The following is a 20,143-nucleotide window of genomic DNA, read 5'->3' on the forward strand; positions in this document are numbered from 1 at the left end:
TTTATTAGGAAACCTCCCTGCAGATCCAAAACCTAACTCAACCATCTCCTTCACTGTTCACATTTGAGTTTTGCATGTTCAGGAAGGAGAAATATTTTGCACGATGGAGCTTTTGAGCAGTGTGGATAAGTACTGCAGTTCAAAGTGGTATTACCCAATACAGTAACAGCCAAACTACATGAGGCTGATGAAAGGGTGCTTTTATTGAAAGGTGAGGTCGGATGAGAAACAACCTCCTTCTCATCCAAGTTCCCACATTCCTCAGGTGACAAAGGCATTAGGGCTCAGGAGACAAACCCTGCTTGCTCCTTATGCAATGGAGGTACTTATTTTATCTTAGGCATGCAAGATAGGCTGTATACCAGCTTAGAAGATGAAGGGGAAATGAACCAAAGGAATTGCTGCATGGGATTGTAATTATCACAATGGCTGGTTAAGATCACAATAAAACATGTTTTATACTGGAGAGAGAACAAGGATTATGCTCAGACATTCCCAACTCCCCATCCCTTCTCCCATAGTTTCCCACAATGTATAATCTAGTGGTTCATGAAACAATTCTATACAGAAGTAGATTTCACTGAATTCAATGGAATTTGCTCCTATGTAAGTCGGTACACCAAATACTTGCATGCATTTCTTCTAGAAAACATTGGCTAGCAGTGTTGAGTGCTTAACTTGTAGTAATCAAATAAATGGGTTGTGCATTTTTACAATTCATTGATCCTGTTCCCTGCCGAAGCGTCCTTCCTGACACGTGGCACTAGCAGCAGGTAAGCTGCATGCCCAGAGCTGAAGAGCTGGGGAGGTTACAGGACTGCATTGCTACACCACCACTGTGAGCAACACAACTGCATAAATGAAGCTGTTGTGCACTGCAACTGATGAACATAAAACAGAATGCATCACTTCCTAATGTGTTATTAACAGTAAATGAATCTATGAGTAAGAAGTTGACTATCAGGCGTATTATTTTTTTCATCTGGTCCTGTTTGTGATCCTTAAACATCATTATCCTTGATGTGCATGGTATATCATAATGGTTTAGGAGTACTTTAAATCAGTTTTCTCACTGAGTCTTAAGTTCTGGAAACATTTACTTTCCAGACCACAGACGGAAATTATGTTTGTGATTCAATTTGGTATTTCAAAGGCCACATGACCTTAAACTTTCAATATATAATTACCTATGGTTTACTTACAATGGGGTTGTACTTACATTTGTTTGGTACTGTTTATAATGATGGCCTGTAATTTTATATATATATCTCCCAATCCTACCCATGTCTATTCACGTATAAGCACCATAGAGTTCAATGGGGCATACTTACAGGTAAGTGGTATAGGAATGTGTCCTTATTCATGTTCCACGGAACAGTCTATTATCTGTTTTATATTTTATGGTATTTTCTAGATGTTGAAAATATATATCTCCAGCTCACATTGTTTTGTTTTTCTTCTGCAGTAAATGAAGGCGGTATTAAACAGGCATCAAATTTGTGTCCAGATCCTGGAGAACCTGAGAACGGAAAACGGATAGGCTCAGATTTTAGGTAACATTTGCAGTTCAGGGGGTGGGGGGAAGACAACTACCCCTTTTTGGCCTAAATTAATGACATATAGACACACAACTATAAATCTATGTATCTGTCTATCACTGATACCCAACATGCATAGCCACAGACTCTTACAGAATTAATTAAACAGTTCTAATCTATATACTTTTTATTGGTATTGAATTTCATTTAGATGTTTAAGTAGCTGGGAACATACTTTAATACCTTTCCTATTTTAAATGTCACCCATCATTAAAAGATGGACTCCAGTATTAAAGGGTGGACGTTCCAGTATTCAAGGCTAGACAATTTAAATCTCCCATTAGAGTACAATTATTAGCTTGATCACATGGCAGGTACAGTTGTAAATTGTTTTAGGCTGCAATTCAGTAATGAAATAATACTAATACTACTAATACTAGTACTAATAATAGAAAGAATTGTTGGGGAGGGACTTCAGGGGACACTATAAATTACTGGGGGGTGCAGCCTTTGGAACATGAATTTACTACCCATGCTTTAAGTCACTGGCAAGGGAAACCAAAATGAGGGTATGTGATTTCCCATTTCATTTCAGTATTTACAGTAACCAATCATCATATGTAATGTTTTGATGTCTCCTAGTTCTATCTAAGACTTTAGGGGGTAGTTGCTGAAATCTAAGCCATGTTGAAGCTCTCAATTAGATTGGTCATATCAATTAAAGATTTTTTTGAAGCCATAGTTAAATTATATGCCATTATAATATTGGACACAGATACAAGGCATGCTGGATATAGGCTTTCCTAAGTGTGTTTTTGTGTGTCTGTGGACAATCCAGCTTGGCAGATGCCAACCTAATACAAAGTAATTCACATGGAAGCCATATGAATGTAGCATCTGCTCTAGCTTTTGGCACCAAGCAGTTTGATGACCCAGACTAAATTGCCTTTGTTCTGTTTAGCACAGTTTGGAAGTCTGAAGAGATAGGAGTAGATGGTGCACAGTTGCCCGAGCACCAGCTTCTGCTCCTTTGTAAAACAGCAACGTAACCTTTCTGTGACCCCATTAGAATAGCTCTGTTACCAAGGTCCAAAGTTAAATGGCCCAAATTCTGACCCATGATCAGGTTTAATACAATTTTGTGTACTTGGGAGTCTTCTTCTTTGGCGATCACTCGCAGCCAAATAAGATTGTCTTCCATAAACACGGTTTTAACAATGAGTCTGTAAGTGACTGTGGAGGCCAATTCTGGATCCACACGTCCTTCCACAGCGGGGACATTGGTTTCCGGGCGGGAATTGATCACAGTGTGGATTTGCCAAGCGTGCCTTCCTCTTGGCACGTTTCTCCCTTGCATCCTGAGTTTGAGTGTCTTCAAAGCCCATGACACCTTTGGAAAAGGCTGTTCTTCAACTGGAGCGCTCACAGGCCAGTGTTTCCCAGTTGTCAGTGTTTATACTACATTCTTTTTTAGATTTGCCTTTAAACCCTTTTTGTTGACCACCAGCGTTATGGTTTCCATTTTTAAGTTCGGAATAGAGTGGTTGCTTTGGAACACACTGTATGACTTATATCTGGCTCAACATGCCTTACAGTGCAATCATGCATGTTGATTACTGGTCAACCAGTATTAGGAAATAAGATCATCAGCTAGCACAAAGAATTAAATTGCTTTATAAAACAAGATTCTAAATGTCAGGTTCCCATAGCTGGGGAAAACAGCTTTATTATGGACTGCCATCATTTGTAGAGGTGACCCTAGGAAAGCGACCTGCAACATTTGAGAAGAGTGGGTGCAGGAACTAGGGAAATACGATTAATAAGAAAATAAAATAATTTCAAACAGTTTAAGTCTTATATTCTGACCAATTGATGCTAAAAGTTATAGAAACTACATGCAAAGCTGATTTCTACATGTGTGCATGTGTGGGTATGTAGCATAGAGGAAGAAGGACCTGAATGTTCATAATTTTCCAAGCAACCATCACTAGCCAAAGTAGCAAACAATGCAGAACAAACAGTAACAAGGTGTTGAATTACTTCAACATGCCTTCTCCAAGTACTGGAAAGCCCTGGTAAAAACTTTCCCTCTGATATGAAGCTAGGCCTGTCAGTCACAAAAGAACTCTTCTTCTCACTTCTCCTTATTTTGACATTTTCCTTACATGACAAACTTGGGAAGAAGCATTTCAATTTTTGCAGACATACTACCTAAAGTGTTTCATTTTTTGAATGTGCTCACCTGCGAAACAGCAAGTGACCAACTTTGCTTAGAATTCGAGAATTATCTGAACCCACAGCACACCCCTCACTGCAACAGTTTAGCAGCCGGATGGCAGTTCTCTGATTAATGTATTTTATTTCTTTCCTAAAATTTATGAAACAAATTGTAAGAAACCCCAACCTCATAGCAGTTTACAAAAAGTTAAAATGAAGAAAAAAATTACAGCTATACTTTAAAACATGAAAAAGTTAAAATACGAAAAAAGATTATGATTACTTCATCTATTCATGTTTCTAGCAACTTTTTGACCCTTTTAACTGAAAGCCAAATTCACTTTTATGATGTTCACTTCCAAATTTGTACTACTGTATTATTTCGAAGTTTAAGCTACAAAGGACCTCAAAATGAAGTGTGCATAAACACCGAGTTCTTGAAAATCTGGAAATCACCCAGAGGAAACATACTAATAAATAAATAAATAAATCTGTGAATATAGTAAACATAAGAAGATGTTTCTGAAGGACTTTTAAATAATTGAAAAATACAAACACATATATTGGTAACATAAACATAATAATTTATTTATAGGTTAAAACTACCCTACAGTGCTTTGGATTTTGAATATATACATATGTGTATGCTATTTCATATATATAGGAAGTTTTTGCAGAAACATAAGGATTTCATTACTCACTGGAGCTTCTTTCATTTTATTTGCATTTCTATTCCACAGTTAGTTGCCCCAAGTCTCTGCAGCTAGTTATCATATACATTTAAATATTATATATACATACTGGAGTGGAAAGGCTTCATGTGTTTAACTGCATTTCCATAATGATTTTAGACTTGCCTGTGAAACAGTAAGGCAAGCAGGTATATTTCAGTAGGTGTACTGCTGACCTTGAGTATCACTTCAAATCTCAGTGCAACCAGTCTTATGCATAGCTGCTGGGTAGATCAGTGATTTAAACAGCCTGCACTTCATCTACTGAAATCAAATCTACTTAAATCAAGATTTAATCACCCAGAAGAAGGGAGGGGGAAATTTAATTGATATCCCTATCCCCCGCACCTTCAACTTGAAGTGCAAAAAAAGGTCCCGTTCATTTCCATGGGACTTCCTTTTGCATTGGAAATTGCAGACACCAGGACCCTGATATGGATCAGAATCCAAGCAGTGAGGTATTGCAGGCATGGCCAACTCCCATGATCCCTAGCTAACAGGACGAGTGGTCAGGGATGGTGGGAACTGTAGTCCCAAAACAGCTGGAGGGCCAAGTTTGGCCATAACTGGTTAAGCATCCCCTGGACCCCACATGAGGGTAGAACTGTGCAAGGGACGTGGGTGGGGCTGTGGTCTAAACCACTGAGCCTCTTGGGGTTGCTGATCAGAAGGTTGGAGGTTCGAATCCACAGATGGGGTGAGATTCCGTTGCTCTGTCCCAGCTCCTGCCAATCTAGTATTTGAAAGCACGCCTGTGCAAGTAGATAAATAGGCACTGCTGCAGCAGGAAGGAAAACAGCGTTTTTGTGCACTCTGGTTTCCGTCACGGTGTCCCGTTGCACCAGAAACAGTTTAGTCATGCAGGCCAAATGACCTGGAAAGCTGTCTGTGGACAAACGCCGGCTCCCTTGGCCTGAAAGATGAGCGCCACAACCCCATTATCGCCTTTGACTGGACTTAACCGTCCAGGGGTCCTTTACATTTTAGAACTGTGCAGTAAAAATCAAGTGCGGTTGACCCTTGCATGAAACCAAAAACTTCATCCCAAGTACCCTTAATTGGAAATAATACCGACAGAATAAATTAGAATTTACTTGTGAGTAGCCATGCATGATATAGGACTTTAAGATGTGCCCAGATATTCATGAGATTCATAAAAAGTTATAGATGCTTCCTTAAAATAAAAAAAGCAAACTTGAAAGCTGTAGAGCCCTATGGGTGGGTGATTCTTATGCCCAATAAATTAGTCGATTTTCTGCTCTGGATAGGGTTGCACTTACTCTGAAGGAGCAGGTACACAGCTTTGGAGTGCAGCTGCAGGAAAGTCCAGGAGGCCTGCTGCTGGCTAATTAGGGATTTAAGAATGGGGATGTACATCCAAATGCAAATCCAATTTAGGCTTGCAGTTCCTAAAGCGAGGATATTTGACAAACACTGGAATTTTGAAAGTATCTGAGAAAATGGAATAGAAAATCAATAGAAATAAGGCAGAATTATGTGTATAACTTAGAAAACTATGGTGAATATTAATTGTGTGCCCCTCTTTTTATTGACATGCTCAATTTTAGCCTGGATGCGACAGTGCAGTTTTCTTGCGATGAAGATTATGTACTACAAGGGGCAAAAAGCATCACTTGTCAAAGAATAGCAGAGGTTTTTGCTGCATGGAGTGATCACAGACCAGTATGCAAAGGTAAAAAAATATGATTAATTTGTACTGCTAGCCAGTTTCCTTTAAATACAAAAATCCTAATAACAATCACCTGAAAATATTGTTGAAATGCAGACTAGTGATTTCTGTTGTTTCCTTCTAATTGCTGTACGTTTACTTGTTAACAGATTTGGTTCACTGCATTTCCTTCTAACTGTCACGCCACAATGTGATAACAGGTTTACTTTACAAGAAACATTACTTTAAAAGAATGTAAAGCCTTTATATGCTTCTTTAGGTCATCCCTCTTGCTGCTTCCCCTCTAGATTAAAGAAAGAGAGAAAGCACTGTCCCCAAATCCTAACATGCCAAAGGCAAGCCTTGAACTACTTTCCCTTTATAGCTAGAGCCATGCCACACATTATTATTTCTGAGGCTCTGTAGATCAGGACAGTAAAATGGTAAGTGCTGTGAAGCTCCAGCCAGGCCACAGTATTTGGCTTATATGTTCAGTTTGGTTTACTAAGTCTCAAGTTGTGGAAGTGCTGATTGAAAGCATTTTGTAGACCCAGGAACTCATTTGGAAGTGCTGATTGGTTTAGTGCCACAAAGAATGAAACTAATTGCCTTACCAGGAGTCAGTGTTTCTCCCTTTCTTCTTCCCAGTTCCCCTGAACTGAGGAGCTTCATTTGTCCACTGATCATTCATTGCTAAGGACATGCCAGTGTTGAAAGAGGTTGGACTAGACACTATTCTTTGTCAATTTAGTTGTATATCCTTCACTTTTTGCATTAAACTTTCTTACAATTAAAGAGGATAATAAATTCTTTGGTAACATGGAATTCTGTTGTTTATTCTTGCTATTTATTTCTAATAATGTGAACCTTTCTTCCCACACCATTCTCAGAGCCAGTTTTCGGCATGCTTTCGTAGCTTCATCCCTCGGGTTACAAACACTTCAGGTTACAAACTCTGCTAACCCGGAACTAGTACTTCGCGTTAAGAACTTTACCTCAGGATGAGAACAGAAATTGCATGCCAGCGGCGCGGTGGCAGTGGGGGGCTCCATTAGCTAAAGTGGTACCTCAGGTTAAAAATGATTTCAGGTTAAGAACGGACTTCCGGAACGAATTAAGTTCGTAACCAGAGGTACCACTGTACTTTAGCCAAGCGTTGGCAGTTCTTTGAAAGCCATAACCATTTCAATACGCTGTAAGGGTGGATCTACACGTGTGGTTTATAACATTAAGAATGTGTTATTAAAATGTGACACCAGAGGGCGTCACCCACAATAGGGAAACTGCATGTTAAATGTTATGAATGATAGATAGAAAGATAGATCATTCTAATAATGTTTAAAAGATCAATGTAGATCCAGCCTAGATGTAGATCCAGTCTGGCTCATTATTGTTCTAAGCAATGTTGGGAAGAGGTGTGTTGTTGTTTTTTAAATAAACATACAAGATGATAAAAGGTCTTGAAACCTATCCTTATTAGGAACAGTTGAGAGAATTGGGTCTGTTTAGCCTAGAAAAGAGAAGACTGGGAGGAGATATGATAGCCATCTTCAGATATCTAAAGGCCTGTCACATAGAAGATGGAGCAAACTTGTTTTCTCCTGCTTCAGAGGTTAGGAACCAAACCAGTGGCTTCAAAGCAGATTCCCACTAAACATCAGGAAGAACTTTTATGACCGTAGGAGCTGTTCTATAGTGGAACAGACTTTCACGAGAGGTGGTAAACCCTCCTTCACTGTAAGTTTTAAAGCAGAGGTTGAATGTCCATCTCTCATGCATGATCTAGTTGAGATTCCTGCATTTCAAGGGGTTGGACTGGATGACCTTTGGGGTCGCATCCAACTCTACAATTCTATCATTCTAAGATTCTCTTTCTCCATTTTAACTCCTGTCCTGTTAATGAGTCTTTATACAAAATTGGATCTCCTCAAACACATAGCTGAGCTGCAGTTTTAGTGAACTCAATTGTGCACAGCAGTTGCTCACATATAAGTGTTTCCAAGCAGTGGATATACTGTCTGAAGAATAGCACAGATGTTAAAGGGAAAAGCAGAGGCACTACTTAAGGACTCCTACATGCCAGCTATTAAATCAGTTGCCTGCTATGCAGTAGCAACCAGTGGGGGGGGGGGCACAGCTGTGGTGCCGTCCTCCTGACTCCAGCATCACTATAGCTTACCTGGACAGAACTATGACAGGGCCGGGCACTGGCAAGTTGGTTATCTATTCACTCTTTGCATATCCCTATGGAGATCAAACAGACAGAAAAAAATTATTTTGGGGGTGCAGTTTATTATTTCAGTTCCTATGCATGTTTATTTTGTGTGTTTTTTTAAGAAATATTTATTAAAGTTTTACAAAAGCATAAATTCAACAATACATAAAAGAAGAAAGTAAAAATAAAAAATACAACATACAAAAGACAAAGAAAAAATAAGAAAGAATTAAAAACAAATCCGTTTTTCATAACTTTAAACTCCTTTGCTTGTTTCTTTGACCTCCTCACACCTCCCCTTTTTGTATTCCCATTTACATAATTAAGTCAGCAAATCCTTACCCTCTTTCATTTATCTTAACTCTATATCATGACATTTTATAATTCTATATTTTCATCCATTATCAATTCATTTTTGCATATTCTTATTAACTTTGTTGCTAATACCACTTATTTTCAATCCAACATCATTTAACATTCGTTAATTTTACAGTGCTTCTGCAGATAGTCTTTGAATTTCTTCCAATCTTCTTCCACCAGCTCTTCTCCCAGGTCTTGGATTCTGCCAGTCATTTCCGCCATTTCCATATAGTCCATCACCTTCATCTGCCACTCTTCCAGGGTGGGTAAATCTTGTGTCTTCCAATACTTTGCAATAAGTATTCTTGCTGCTGTTGTTGCATACATGAAGAAAGTTCTATCCTTCTTTGGCACCAATTGGCCGACTATGCCCAGGAGAAAGGCCTCTGGTTTCTTCAGAAAGGTATATTTAAATACCTTTTTCATTTCATTATAGATCATCTCCCAGAAAGCCTTAATCTTTGGGCACGTCCACCAAAGGTGAAAGAATGTACCTTCATTTTCTTTACATTTCCAACATTTGTTATCGGGCAAATGATATATTTTTGCAAGCTTGACTGGTGTCATGTACCACCTATATATCATTTTCATAATATTCTCTCTTAAGGCATTACATGCCGTAAATTTCATACCGGTGGTCCACAACTGTCAGCGCTGCCCAAGGTCCCAGCTCACACAAGACCAACGCTGCTTCTTGCTCAAGTTTAAAAGTCTTTATTGAAGTTCAGTCTCATTTCCAGACGCGCAGCGCGCAACGCTACATCTATCCGTCAGACTGTAGAAGTCCCATCTGAATCTCCTCCCCCCTGACACCAGCTTAAGATTCTAGCCTTACTCCACCTCTTCCTCTGTTCCTTCTTTCTCTGGGTCCTTCTGCTAGTCGGAGTCTCAGCCCTCCGAGATTCTTCTGACGCTGATTCTCCCGACTCCTCCCCCCCTCTTTCGGGCTTTAGGACCTGGCTCCCAATCCGGGTTTTCTGCTGTCCCGCGCTCCTCCACATTTGAACTTGGCGCGCGCGCGCAGCCTCCCACTTTCCTTCTGACCGTTACACTTGTGTCACTGCTCCCCCTTTCGGGGAGGCTAGCTGGACCTGGCCTTCCCTCCGTCTCCCCACTCCCCGATGGAGGAGAAGCTGGTCCTGACTCACGTGACTCTTCCCCCCCACTGTGCTCTGGTGGGGGAACTGGCCCTACTCCTCCGCTACTCCTTTGGGACTCCCCTCTGGTTCCTTGTTTATGGATCGTCCCCTCTGGGATTCGCCTCGCCCTTACCATAGGCGCCCCCTCCTGGGAATCTTCTGATTCGCTGGAGAAGCTCATGGAATCTCTCGGTCCACTGTCATATTCCCCTACGCTCCCCTCTGATTCCTCTCCTCCGCTCTCTATTTGCTCTCTCCCCTGCTCTTCTGCTCCTGAGCCTCTGACATCCATCCCCCCCTCGAAGCCCCCCCTTCCCCCCTCCCCCTCTTCGGGTGTGGGTTCCAGGTGCTCCAGCGCTGGGGGTGTGAGTGCTGGCTTCCGTTCTCTCCCCCTGGTGTGCAACCGGCCAGCGGGATCAGGCCCCCCCACGATGGGTTCGTCGACGTCGACTTCCTCTGCTTCCATTTCTCTGCTGTCGTGCTCAAAACCAAGATCCTCCCCCCACACATCCATGTCCACTTCTCCACCCGGTCCCTCGGGTGAGTCTGTGTGCAAGGGCCCCCTCAGCAGTTCCCTGCTCCACCCCACTTCTGGTTGAGTGTCCCACCAATAGGAGCGGTCCGTGGCAAACCCCGAGAGCGACCCCTCCGGGGAGCTCATCCCCGGCGTCGGCTCCTCATCTGAGGAGAAACCTTGGAACGTGCTGGCTGACAGTGTGGGTGTGAAAAGCCAGTCGTCGAAATACTCCGCCGGCATGGGTCTGTGTGGGAAGATCGAATGGAACTCGTCTTTGAGATAATGCTCCTCCATGGCGTAGCACGGCACCCACTCGTTGGCGCTGGCCGGAGTACCCTCCCTGGCGAGGAGATATTCAACTCCCTCTTCCCCCCATCTGGAGTCCAAAATCTCTGTGACCTCGTTGAGTGGCGTCGCCCTCTGTGGTCCCTCCCCTGTTGGCGATGGGCTACGTGGAGCTGGTGCGGTCCCTGGCGCCTGAAACCTGTGGGGCGCCTTGTAAGGCGTGAGCACTGACCTGTGAAAGACTGGGTGCATTCTGGAGCCCTCCGGGAGTGTCAACCGGTAGGCCACTGGATTGATTTGTGCCGCGACCTGGTAAGGTCCCAGCTGCTTGTGTCCTAGCTTCCTCTTAGCTAGCGTTCTGGCTGGCACTGCCTGAGCTGCTAACCAGACCCAGTCCCCTACCTGTATGTCTTCCCCAACCCTCCTGTGCCTGTCTGCCTGCATCTTGTAGGCGTGTTTCGCGAGTTCCAAGTGCCTTCGGAGTTGCTCATGGACCTCCTGTAACTCTGCGGCTAAGTGCTCTGCCCCCCGTGGCTCCCCCTCTGCCTCGGTCTCCAACCCCGGGAAGGTTCTGGGGTGGCGCCCATTGTTGGCGAAGAACGGTGTCACCCCTGTAGACCCGTGCTTCGTGTTGTTGTAGGCAAACTCGGCTAGCGGTAGGTAGTCCACCCAGGTCGAGGGCTGTTGATTGGCGTAGCATCGCAGGTACTGCTGCATGATGGCGTTGACCCTCTCCGCTTGTCCGTTGGTCTGCGCGTGTCGTGCCGACGCTAAGTTGATCTTGACGTTCAGGATGCCCAGCAGCTTCTGCCAGAAGTTCGAGATGAATTGGCGGCCCCGGTCGGACAGGATGGACTGCGGCAGGCCGTGAGCTTTGAAAACGTGGTCTATGAACAGCTTGGCGGTCTGTTCCGCTGTGGCCACCTTCGCGCACGGAATGAAATGCGCCATCTTGGTGAAGAGGTCTACGACCACGAGTACCGCTGTTTTGCCTCGCGAACTGGGCAGATCTGTAACAAGGTCCAGGGCCACTTTCTCCCATGGTTCGAGCGGCGTCTGCAGCGGTTCCAGCAGACCCGCCGGCTTCCTGTGTACTGGCTTGGCCCTTTGGCAGGTGTCACACCTGGAAACGTAATCCGCAACTTCTCCCCGCACCTTGGGCCACCAAAAGTCCCTGGTGACTAATTCCGCCGTTTTGTCCTTGCCGAAGTGCCCCGCGCTGGGCGCGTCGTGCAGCTGCTGCAAGACTCTCGCGCGAAGGTCGTCACCCGGTACGTAGAGAGCCCCTTTGCGGAGGAGTAGTCCGTCGCGTATCTGGAACTCGCCGTCCCTCGCTGTGCCGTTTCGCACCTCCTCCATCTTGGATTGCGCAAACGAATCCGCCTGTAGCGCGCGACGGACTGCGTCCAGGTCCACTGCGGCTGAAGCGCACGCCCACACCTCTGGTGCGAAAATGTGTTTGGCCGCTGCCGGTGCCGCTTCCTCGAGATACTGCGGCTTCCTGGATAGCGCATCCGCCATGACGTTGTTGTCTCCCGGGATGTATTCTATCCGGAAATCGAAATCTGCAAAGAACTCCGCCCAGCGGATGTGTCTCTGGTTCAGGAACTTCGCCGTGCGCCAGTACTCCAGGTTCTTGTGGTCCGTGCGAACCTGCACTGTGTGTCTGGCTCCGACGAGGAAGTGCCGCCACGCCTTGAAGGCTGCATGAATAGCCAGCAACTCCCTGTCCCAGATGGTGTAGTTCTGCTCCGACGCGCTGAGCTTCTGGAGTAGAATGCGCACGGTCTCCAGTCCCCTTGCGGATCTTGCTGCAACAGGACCGCCCCCACCGCTCTGTCCGAGGCGTCCGTTTCAACCCTCATCGGTTTGCTGGGGTTTACGTGTAGCAGCTGTTCTTCGGACGCGAAGAGACGCTTGAGCCTCCGAAAGGACTGCTCCGCCTGGTCCGTCCAGGTGAACTTCTTCTTCTTGGAGCTGAGGGTGTCCGTGATGGCCGCCGTCTCCTTCGCGAACCCCTTGATGAACTTGCGATAAAAGTTGGCGAAACCGACGAACTTCTGGACCTCCTTCCGGTTGCGTGGACTCTTCCAGTCCAACACTGAGCGGACCTTGGCGCTGTCCATGGCAAGTCCCTTGTCGGACAGCTTGTAGCCCAGGAAATCCACCTCTGTCGTGTCGAACTGGCACTTCTCCAGTTTGGCGTAAAGTCTGTGCTCCCGTAGTCTCTGCAGGACCTCCTTGACGTCCTCCTCGTGCGCCTCCTGCGAGTCCGAAAAGATCAGGATATCATCTAAGAAGCAGACGCACTTCTTGTAGAGGAGTCCCGCTAGCACGTGGTGCATGAAAGCTTGGAAACAATGGGAGCCATTTTGGAGACCAAACGGCATGACTCTGTATTCATAGGTTCCTAAAGACGTAAACATGGCTGTCTTCCACTCGTCGCCCTCCCGCATGCGTATAAGGTTGTAGGCCCCTCGTAGATCCAACTTGGTGAAGATCCGTCCCTTCCTCACCGTCGCGAGCAGGTCGTCAATTTTGGGCATGGGGAATGCTGTGGGCTTTGTCCTGGAATTGATGATTCTATAATCCACTATGAGCCTCCGTTCGGGCGTGTCTCTCTTCTTCACGAAAAACACGGGACTGCCCCCCACTGCTTTGGATTCCCGGATGAATCCCCGCTTCAAATTGCGATCTATGAACTCCCTGAGTTCTTGCATTTCGTCTTCAGACATGGAGTACAGCCTCCCAGTCGGCAGCGTCGCCCCTGGCAGGAGGTCAATCTTGCAGTCGTAGGGTCTGTGGGGAGGCAGCTTGTCTGCTTCCTTCTCGCAGAAGACTTCCAAAAAGGCCTTGTACTTGTTGGGCACCGCTTGCACCATGCCTAGGTGTAGCTGCGGTTCATCCTCTTGCCCCTCCTCTTCCTGGCAGGTCTGGATGCAATGCGCTGCGCAGTAGGAAGAGCAGAAGGTCAATTGCCGCTGGTACCACGCTAATGCCGGGCTGTGCCTATCCAGCCAACTCATGCCCAACACTATGGGCGTGTCTGACAGGTGGGTGACGTTGAAACTGATGACTTCACGGTGGTTCCCAATTTGCATCACCAGAGGCGGTGTCTGCTGTACCACCTCTCCTCCCAGTATCTTCCTGCCATCTACCGTGACAACATTTAGGGGCGTCGTGGCTGGCAGGAGTGCTATGCGATGCTGCTTGACGAAGTCCAACCCTACAAAGTCTGCGTTGCTACCAGAGTCAATGGTAATAGGGACCTCCAGGGTGAGCCCATCGGGCAGCTGGAGCGATGCAGTGAGTTGCACCACTGGTTTGGGTGGGAGGGGGTCTGTGGGCTGCAAAATCTCTGGGGACTGCTTCACTGACTCGCCTGGTTGAGCCCCAGTGCCTCCATCTCCAACCAGGCGTCGCCGTTTCCCTGCTGCTCTGCTCCCTGCTGAATTGCTCCTTTAACAGTTGCTGAGGCTGCAGTGTGCTTCTGGAGCCTCTGGGGACACTCTTTGGCCATGTGCAGTGCACTGTCGCAGATGTAACACTTCCTGCTCCCTCTAGGAGCCTTCGCCTTGACTGCTCCTGGTGTTTGGGCTCTGCTTGCTGTCTGAGCCCTTGCACCTCCGATTTCCATTGGCTCCTCTCCCCTCATCAGAGGAGGCGTGGACTGAGCGCGCTCTGTCTCTCTGGGTAGGAAGGGAGTCGTTCTAACTGACGTGTGTGCTCTTCACCCCTCCTCCCTGCTCCACGGGCGTTCTTCCAGGCGCACCCCAATTGCGAGCGCCCTTTGGACTACTTCTGTTGTATTTTGGGGTCTCTCTCCCCTCGCCAGCTCATCTTTCACGGCTCCATTCAGCCCCTCCCAGAACAGATCCCTGACGGCAGCTGAGTCCTTCTGCCAGCCCAGCACATTTACTAACCCAAAAAAGCGGGAATGATACTGGCGCACCGTCGCTTTTCCTTGCCGCAATCCATGCATTTCCCTTCTAGCGACATCCACATCCACCGTTGATTTAAAGCAAGCGTCCATGGCTCCAATAAAGGCGCTTGAATCTTTGAGGGCGGGGTCATTTTCGCGTAACAAGGTTCGCAGCCACGACTTAGCTTCCCCATGCAGATGAGTGATTATGAAACCCACTTTCTCCTCCTCATCTCTAAAATCTTTCCGAAGCAAATTGAGCACGAAAACTACTTCTGCTCTGAAGTTAGGGTACTGCTGCAGGTTCCCGTCAAAATGGGTCACAAGGCTCGCCCCCCTTTTCCCGAGGGCAACTCCCTCCGGCTTGGCTCCCAGCTGCCCCTCCTTTCCCCATTTGTCCCACCTGGCTTGCAGATCCTGGCAGAGCGCAGCTGTGTCTTCTTCTTTTTTCTTAGACGCAGCCAATTCTGCGTAGAGCGTTGAGACCGCTTCCTGCAATTGCTTGACTTTTTCCTCTGTAGTCATCTTTGCCTATCTTCGTGAGCTTGCAGAGTTATTGAGATGGGACTTACTGTCAGCGCTGCCCAAGGTCCCAGCTCACACAAGACCAACGCTGCTTCTTGCTCAAGTTTAAAAGTCTTTATTGAAGTTCAGTCTCATTTCCAGACGCGCAGCGCGCAACGCTACATCTATCCGTCAGACCGTAGAAGTCCCATCTGAATCTCCTCCCCCCTGACACCAGCTTAAGATTCTAGCCTTACTCCACCTCTTCCTCTGTTCCTTCTTTCTCTGGGTCCTTCTGCTAGTCGGAGTCTCAGCCCTCCGAGATTCTTCTGACGCTGATTCTCCCGACTCCTCCCCCCCCTCTTTCGGGCTTTAGGACCTGGCTCCCAATCCGGGTTTTCTGCTGTCCCGCGCTCCTCCACATTTGAACTTGGCGCGCGCGCGCAGCCTCCCACTTTCCTTCTGACCGTTACACTTGTGTCACTGCTCCCCCTTTCGGGGAGGCTAGCTGGACCTGGCCTTCCCTCCGTCTCCCCACTCCCCGATGGAGGAGAAGCTGGTCCTGACTCACGTGACTCTTCCCCCCCACTGTGCTCTGGTGGGGGAACTGGCCCTACTCCTCCGCTACTCCTTTGGGACTCCCCTCTGGTTCCTTGTTTATGGATCGTCCCCTCTGGGATTCGCCTCGCCCTTACCATAGGCGCCCCCTCCTGGGAATCTTCTGATTCGCTGGAGAAGCTCATGGAATCTCTCGGTCCACTGTCATATTCCCCTACGCTCCCCTCTGATTCCTCTCCTCCGCTCTCTATTTGCTCTCTCCCCTGCTCTTCTGCTCCTGAGCCTCTGACAACAACTGTTCCCAGTCAGCAAACATAATTTTATGACCAATATCTTGTGCCCATTTAATCATAGCAGATTTAACCATTTCATCCTGCGTATTCCATTTTAACTGCAAGTTATACATTCTTGAAAGTATCTTAGTTTTGGGATCTAACAGTTCAGTTTCCAATTTTGATTTTTCCACCTGGAAGCTAATTTTTTTGTCCAAATTATAGGCGTCTCTTATTTGATAATAATGAAGCCAGTCTCGCACTTTATCTTTTAATTTCTCAAAACTCTGCAATTTCAATTTGTCTCCTTCTTGTTCCAATATTTCCCAATATTTCGGCCATTTGGCCTCCATATTGAGCTTTTTCTGAGCCTTCGCTTCCATTGGTGACAACCACCTTGGGGTTTTATTTTCCAATAAGTCTTTATATCTTATCCAGACATTAAACAATGCTTTCCTGACAATATGGTTTTTAAATGCTTTATGTGCTTTAACCTTGTCGTACCACAAGTATGCATGCCACCCAACTATGCATGTTTATTTTGAAGCAGTTTGTTCAGGTAAAGGAGAGCAAGCCTAGTCAAACCCTGCGGGGGCCACTTGAAAATTAACACTCATAGGGTTGGGCTGCGTGTGGCACACACATAAAATTTTGTATGTGGAAACTCCTACATGCATGGGCCAGAATCTCATGGTTAGTCATATGGGCTGCAGATTTATGAGGCAGATTTGGGGACTTCCTGTGGGACACCGGCAGCCTGCCTCAGAGCTGAGTTGGACCTCCCCTTGCTAGCAATCAGAATTGATCTAGTCTATCTAAGATACTGGCACAGGCTAAAAGCCTTCAAGGTTCATACTCTTACTAAGCTCTGTGGAAATATACTTGGAGTCGAGAGTGGATTTCATGCTCTTTATTCAGCTCATAGTGGTCAGGAGGAATGGAAGTTCCCCTAGAATGTCTGCTTTATATACATTATTTACACAATGGGCCCCAAGTGATTGGCTAATTCCGGGATTCACCTGTAGGCCATTCTGGTTGCGGATTCACTTCCAGCTGGAGCTGGATTGGGTGGCTCCTGTGGACCAATCAGACTGCTGCATTCTGGACCCTCTTGTTCTAGGACCAATCAGACTGCATTATTCTGAATCCTATTGTTCTAGGACCAATCAGACTTCTGCCTTTTGGATCCTATTCAACTCAGTACATAACAGTTAGAGCAACCAAGGACAAGGGACCTGGGCACAAAAGTGCCAAGGTAAGCTTAGGGCTTATAATCTTCAAACGGAGAACTACTTAGCCCTTAGCCCACGTGACCTTAGAAATTGGATTTCTGATTAGAACACCAACCAAGACAGAGCATCCATCATTGCCGCCCATTACTCTATTTGACACCCCCCCCCAAAAAAAAATTAAGACCAATCACTCAAGGCCCCATTACCTTGAGACCTCCCCACAACCACGCAGGGCCTTTGTAGAACTAAGATTCCAAGGTTAATGTTGTAAATTTCTTTTTTATGTTGTAAACTGCTACAGGCTACATTGTATGATTATATACGAAAGTTTCCTTTGATTCTCTGTCGTCCGTTATAAAGGCCTTTGGCTATATACAATAAAATTGACTCTCTCCCCCTATCTCTGCAGCCCATGTTGGGGTGGGTGGGTTGAGGGAAGAGACCTTTGCAGCAGCATCCGAATTAGACTTTTGTCTTATTGGAGAAACGCTTCTTTGAAGTCAGTTCAGGGAAATGTTAAATATGGTTTTCTCCAGCTTGGATTTTTCCTTCTTTCTTAATCCTCTAAGCGCCAAGCAGCTGTATTAATACTGTTACTTTCAGGAGTGTGAGATTAAAGGATTTGTTAAGGGGTATGTGTATGTGTGTGTTTTGGTTCACACTGCTGTGTGAGCAGCAGGCAAGCCAACTGATTATTTGTGGCCTGGTAGTTTTTGGAGTTATTTTCAATACTGAATCATTTGTTCTAAGATACAGTCTGAACATGAGGAAACATTAATATACAGTAAATGTTTTATACCAGCTACCAACACCCCATCTCTTCTTGTAATGAATTCAACCTTCTAGCATCTTTTATTTAATCTTTTCTTTCTTTCATTCCTTCTTCCTCTAATCTCTATGTTCCTTCTCATCAGAATCCTTTGGCCCCAGTTTTATATTTTATCATATTACAGTTTATTTTCTAATCCTTTCCCAATTTTATCTGACTTGCCCTTTTGAACAGAACCCTATTCCTATTGAACAGTGTCCTTTCTCTCTCTCTCAATTACAACATTCATTTCTCTTTCCTCTTGTATTCTCTTCTTGATTGTTGTTACTTTCTGACCATAGTGCAGAAGTGTGGTCACTCAGAAGTAAGCCTCATTGTGTTCACATTTGATCCTGGAATGTCCCACTTTTCCTTAGGATGTCCCTATTTTCATTGGAGAAATGTTGGAGGGTATGGAGATACACTGGTGGAGGAACTGGAGTGCGGAGGGAGCGAACCGCCCCTGGCACCACTATTCCGGTAGGGTGCCATTGTGGCGCCCCCCCGGACACGTGCCAGGCACCCCCATGCACTGGGCGCCATGCCCCCACAGGCGGCACACCACGCCCCCAGAACATGCATCAAGCCCCTGTGGACGGCGCACCATGACCTCTTAGGTGGCATACCATGCCCCCAGGATGTTTACCACACCCCCGCAGCTGGCGTACCATGCCCCCGGGAGGGACGTCATGCCCCCGGAAGGCACGTCATGCCCCCAGGGGGGCACCAGCCCCGCCCCGCCTGCTCTCCTCCCCCGGTAGCGGAGCATGCAGCTTTGCCACTGTGGAGATATCCGACCCCCGAGCTGTCTGAAGGCAATTCTGTATAGGAAATATTGCACCCAACATAGGGGGAAGTGGTCATTCTGAAGGAAAGTTTCTTTCCCCTAGGTATAACCAGAGCTGTTGTTGTTTTTTCCAGGCCCGATTTATGTGTGTGAAAATTGCCACACCCTGGACTGGCTCCAAGGCTCTTATTTGAAAACAGTTCCCTTCCCTTGATACAGGATACATCTCACTCACCATTCCAGGCAGCTGTGGAATACCTTACCTCAGAAGTCAGCTTGGCTGTTTAAACTGAGTGAGATCTTTGTGGAGAAAGAAAGTGCTTTCTCCCCCCGGGGAGAGTCAAATAAGCTGGGTGCTGTCTTGCAGTCCCTGAGTAAACACTTGGTTTTCTTGAGAACCTCAGAACCCCGACCCCAATCTGTGGGCTGTAGGTTTTTTAAGAGAGCAATGTGAGTAGTTGCTTAGGCATTGGTTGCGACTATCTGACCCTGCACGGGAACAGACTGACATTCGCACACCCGCAAAGTCAGAAAGGGAAAACATTTTGGGGAGAGAGATGGAGCTGGGTACCATGCCCTCATCTCTCCCCAAATGCTCCCCAGGGGCTCTTGCATGGCCCTAGCCCCTTGACAGGGTTCGGACAAAAGCATGGCGAGCCCCTGGGTTCCTTTAATGGAAAACCCTGCAGCAGCAGCATTTTGGAGGGGCAGGCACAGCCAATCCATACCCCTCCACCAACCAATTCCTAAACCAATGCCTAACCACAACCTTACAAGTTGTGACGATTTGTTACACAGTAGGCAAAACCAAATGGCACCAGCCAATCAGCCAAATGGACAAAATTCCTACTGGGCCCCTGCCCCAAAGGCAGACGACCCCATGACAGGCATAGCAAGGTCAAGCAAACAACCCTGAAAATAGGGAGGGAGGGAGGGTGATCCGATGCGTGCAGCAAAAGGAGGAAGCTTAATGCTGCGTGCAGGGTATTTAAAGGCTATGGCTGTCAATCACGAAATGGCAACATTTAAATCTCCCTTAGCAACAGGAAGCTCAATGATAATGGTGGCCAAACTCTTTCCCCGCCCAGCAACAGTGGGTGTCTTGTTAGCCCCCACCACAAAACATGCTCTTCATGAATGAGAACACACTTTAGCAGTTTAAGTGTGTGCAGGACTGTACTCATTTTTGAATAAAAAGGACTTGAAAGAAACATACATTTGGGGAAGTTACATCTTCAAGACAGTGTGACTACCATTTTTATAAGAATTGGGCTTTCTAACTTATATTTCTTTTTCCTCTCATTTCTATATCTTGTATTTTTTATTACAGCATCCATACATTGCTTTATTCATGCAGCTAGATCAGGCATGTCCAACCAGTTGATCGCG

The 20,143-nt window shown here is 46.2% G+C and overlaps 1 protein-coding gene across 4 annotated transcripts in view; it reads left to right on the plus strand.

Annotated features, from left to right (window-relative positions):
- The window catches only part of CSMD3 (CUB and Sushi multiple domains 3), a 594,298-nt gene that overhangs the window by 279,779 nt on the left and 294,376 nt on the right, over nucleotides 1-20,143 (plus strand). For all 4 annotated transcript variants that reach the window (XM_053395420.1, XM_053395417.1, XM_053395418.1 and 1 more), the window contains 2 exons: nucleotides 1,466-1,553; nucleotides 6,055-6,179. In XM_053395420.1, the coding sequence (XP_053251395.1) occupies nucleotides 1,466-1,553; nucleotides 6,055-6,179 (213 nt within the window). The remainder of the gene's footprint in view (nucleotides 1-1,465; nucleotides 1,554-6,054; nucleotides 6,180-20,143) is intronic.

This window comes from Podarcis raffonei, chromosome 7, assembly GCF_027172205.1.
Source record: "Podarcis raffonei isolate rPodRaf1 chromosome 7, rPodRaf1.pri, whole genome shotgun sequence".
In the NCBI taxonomy this organism is placed as follows: Eukaryota; Metazoa; Chordata; class Lepidosauria; order Squamata; family Lacertidae; genus Podarcis; species Podarcis raffonei.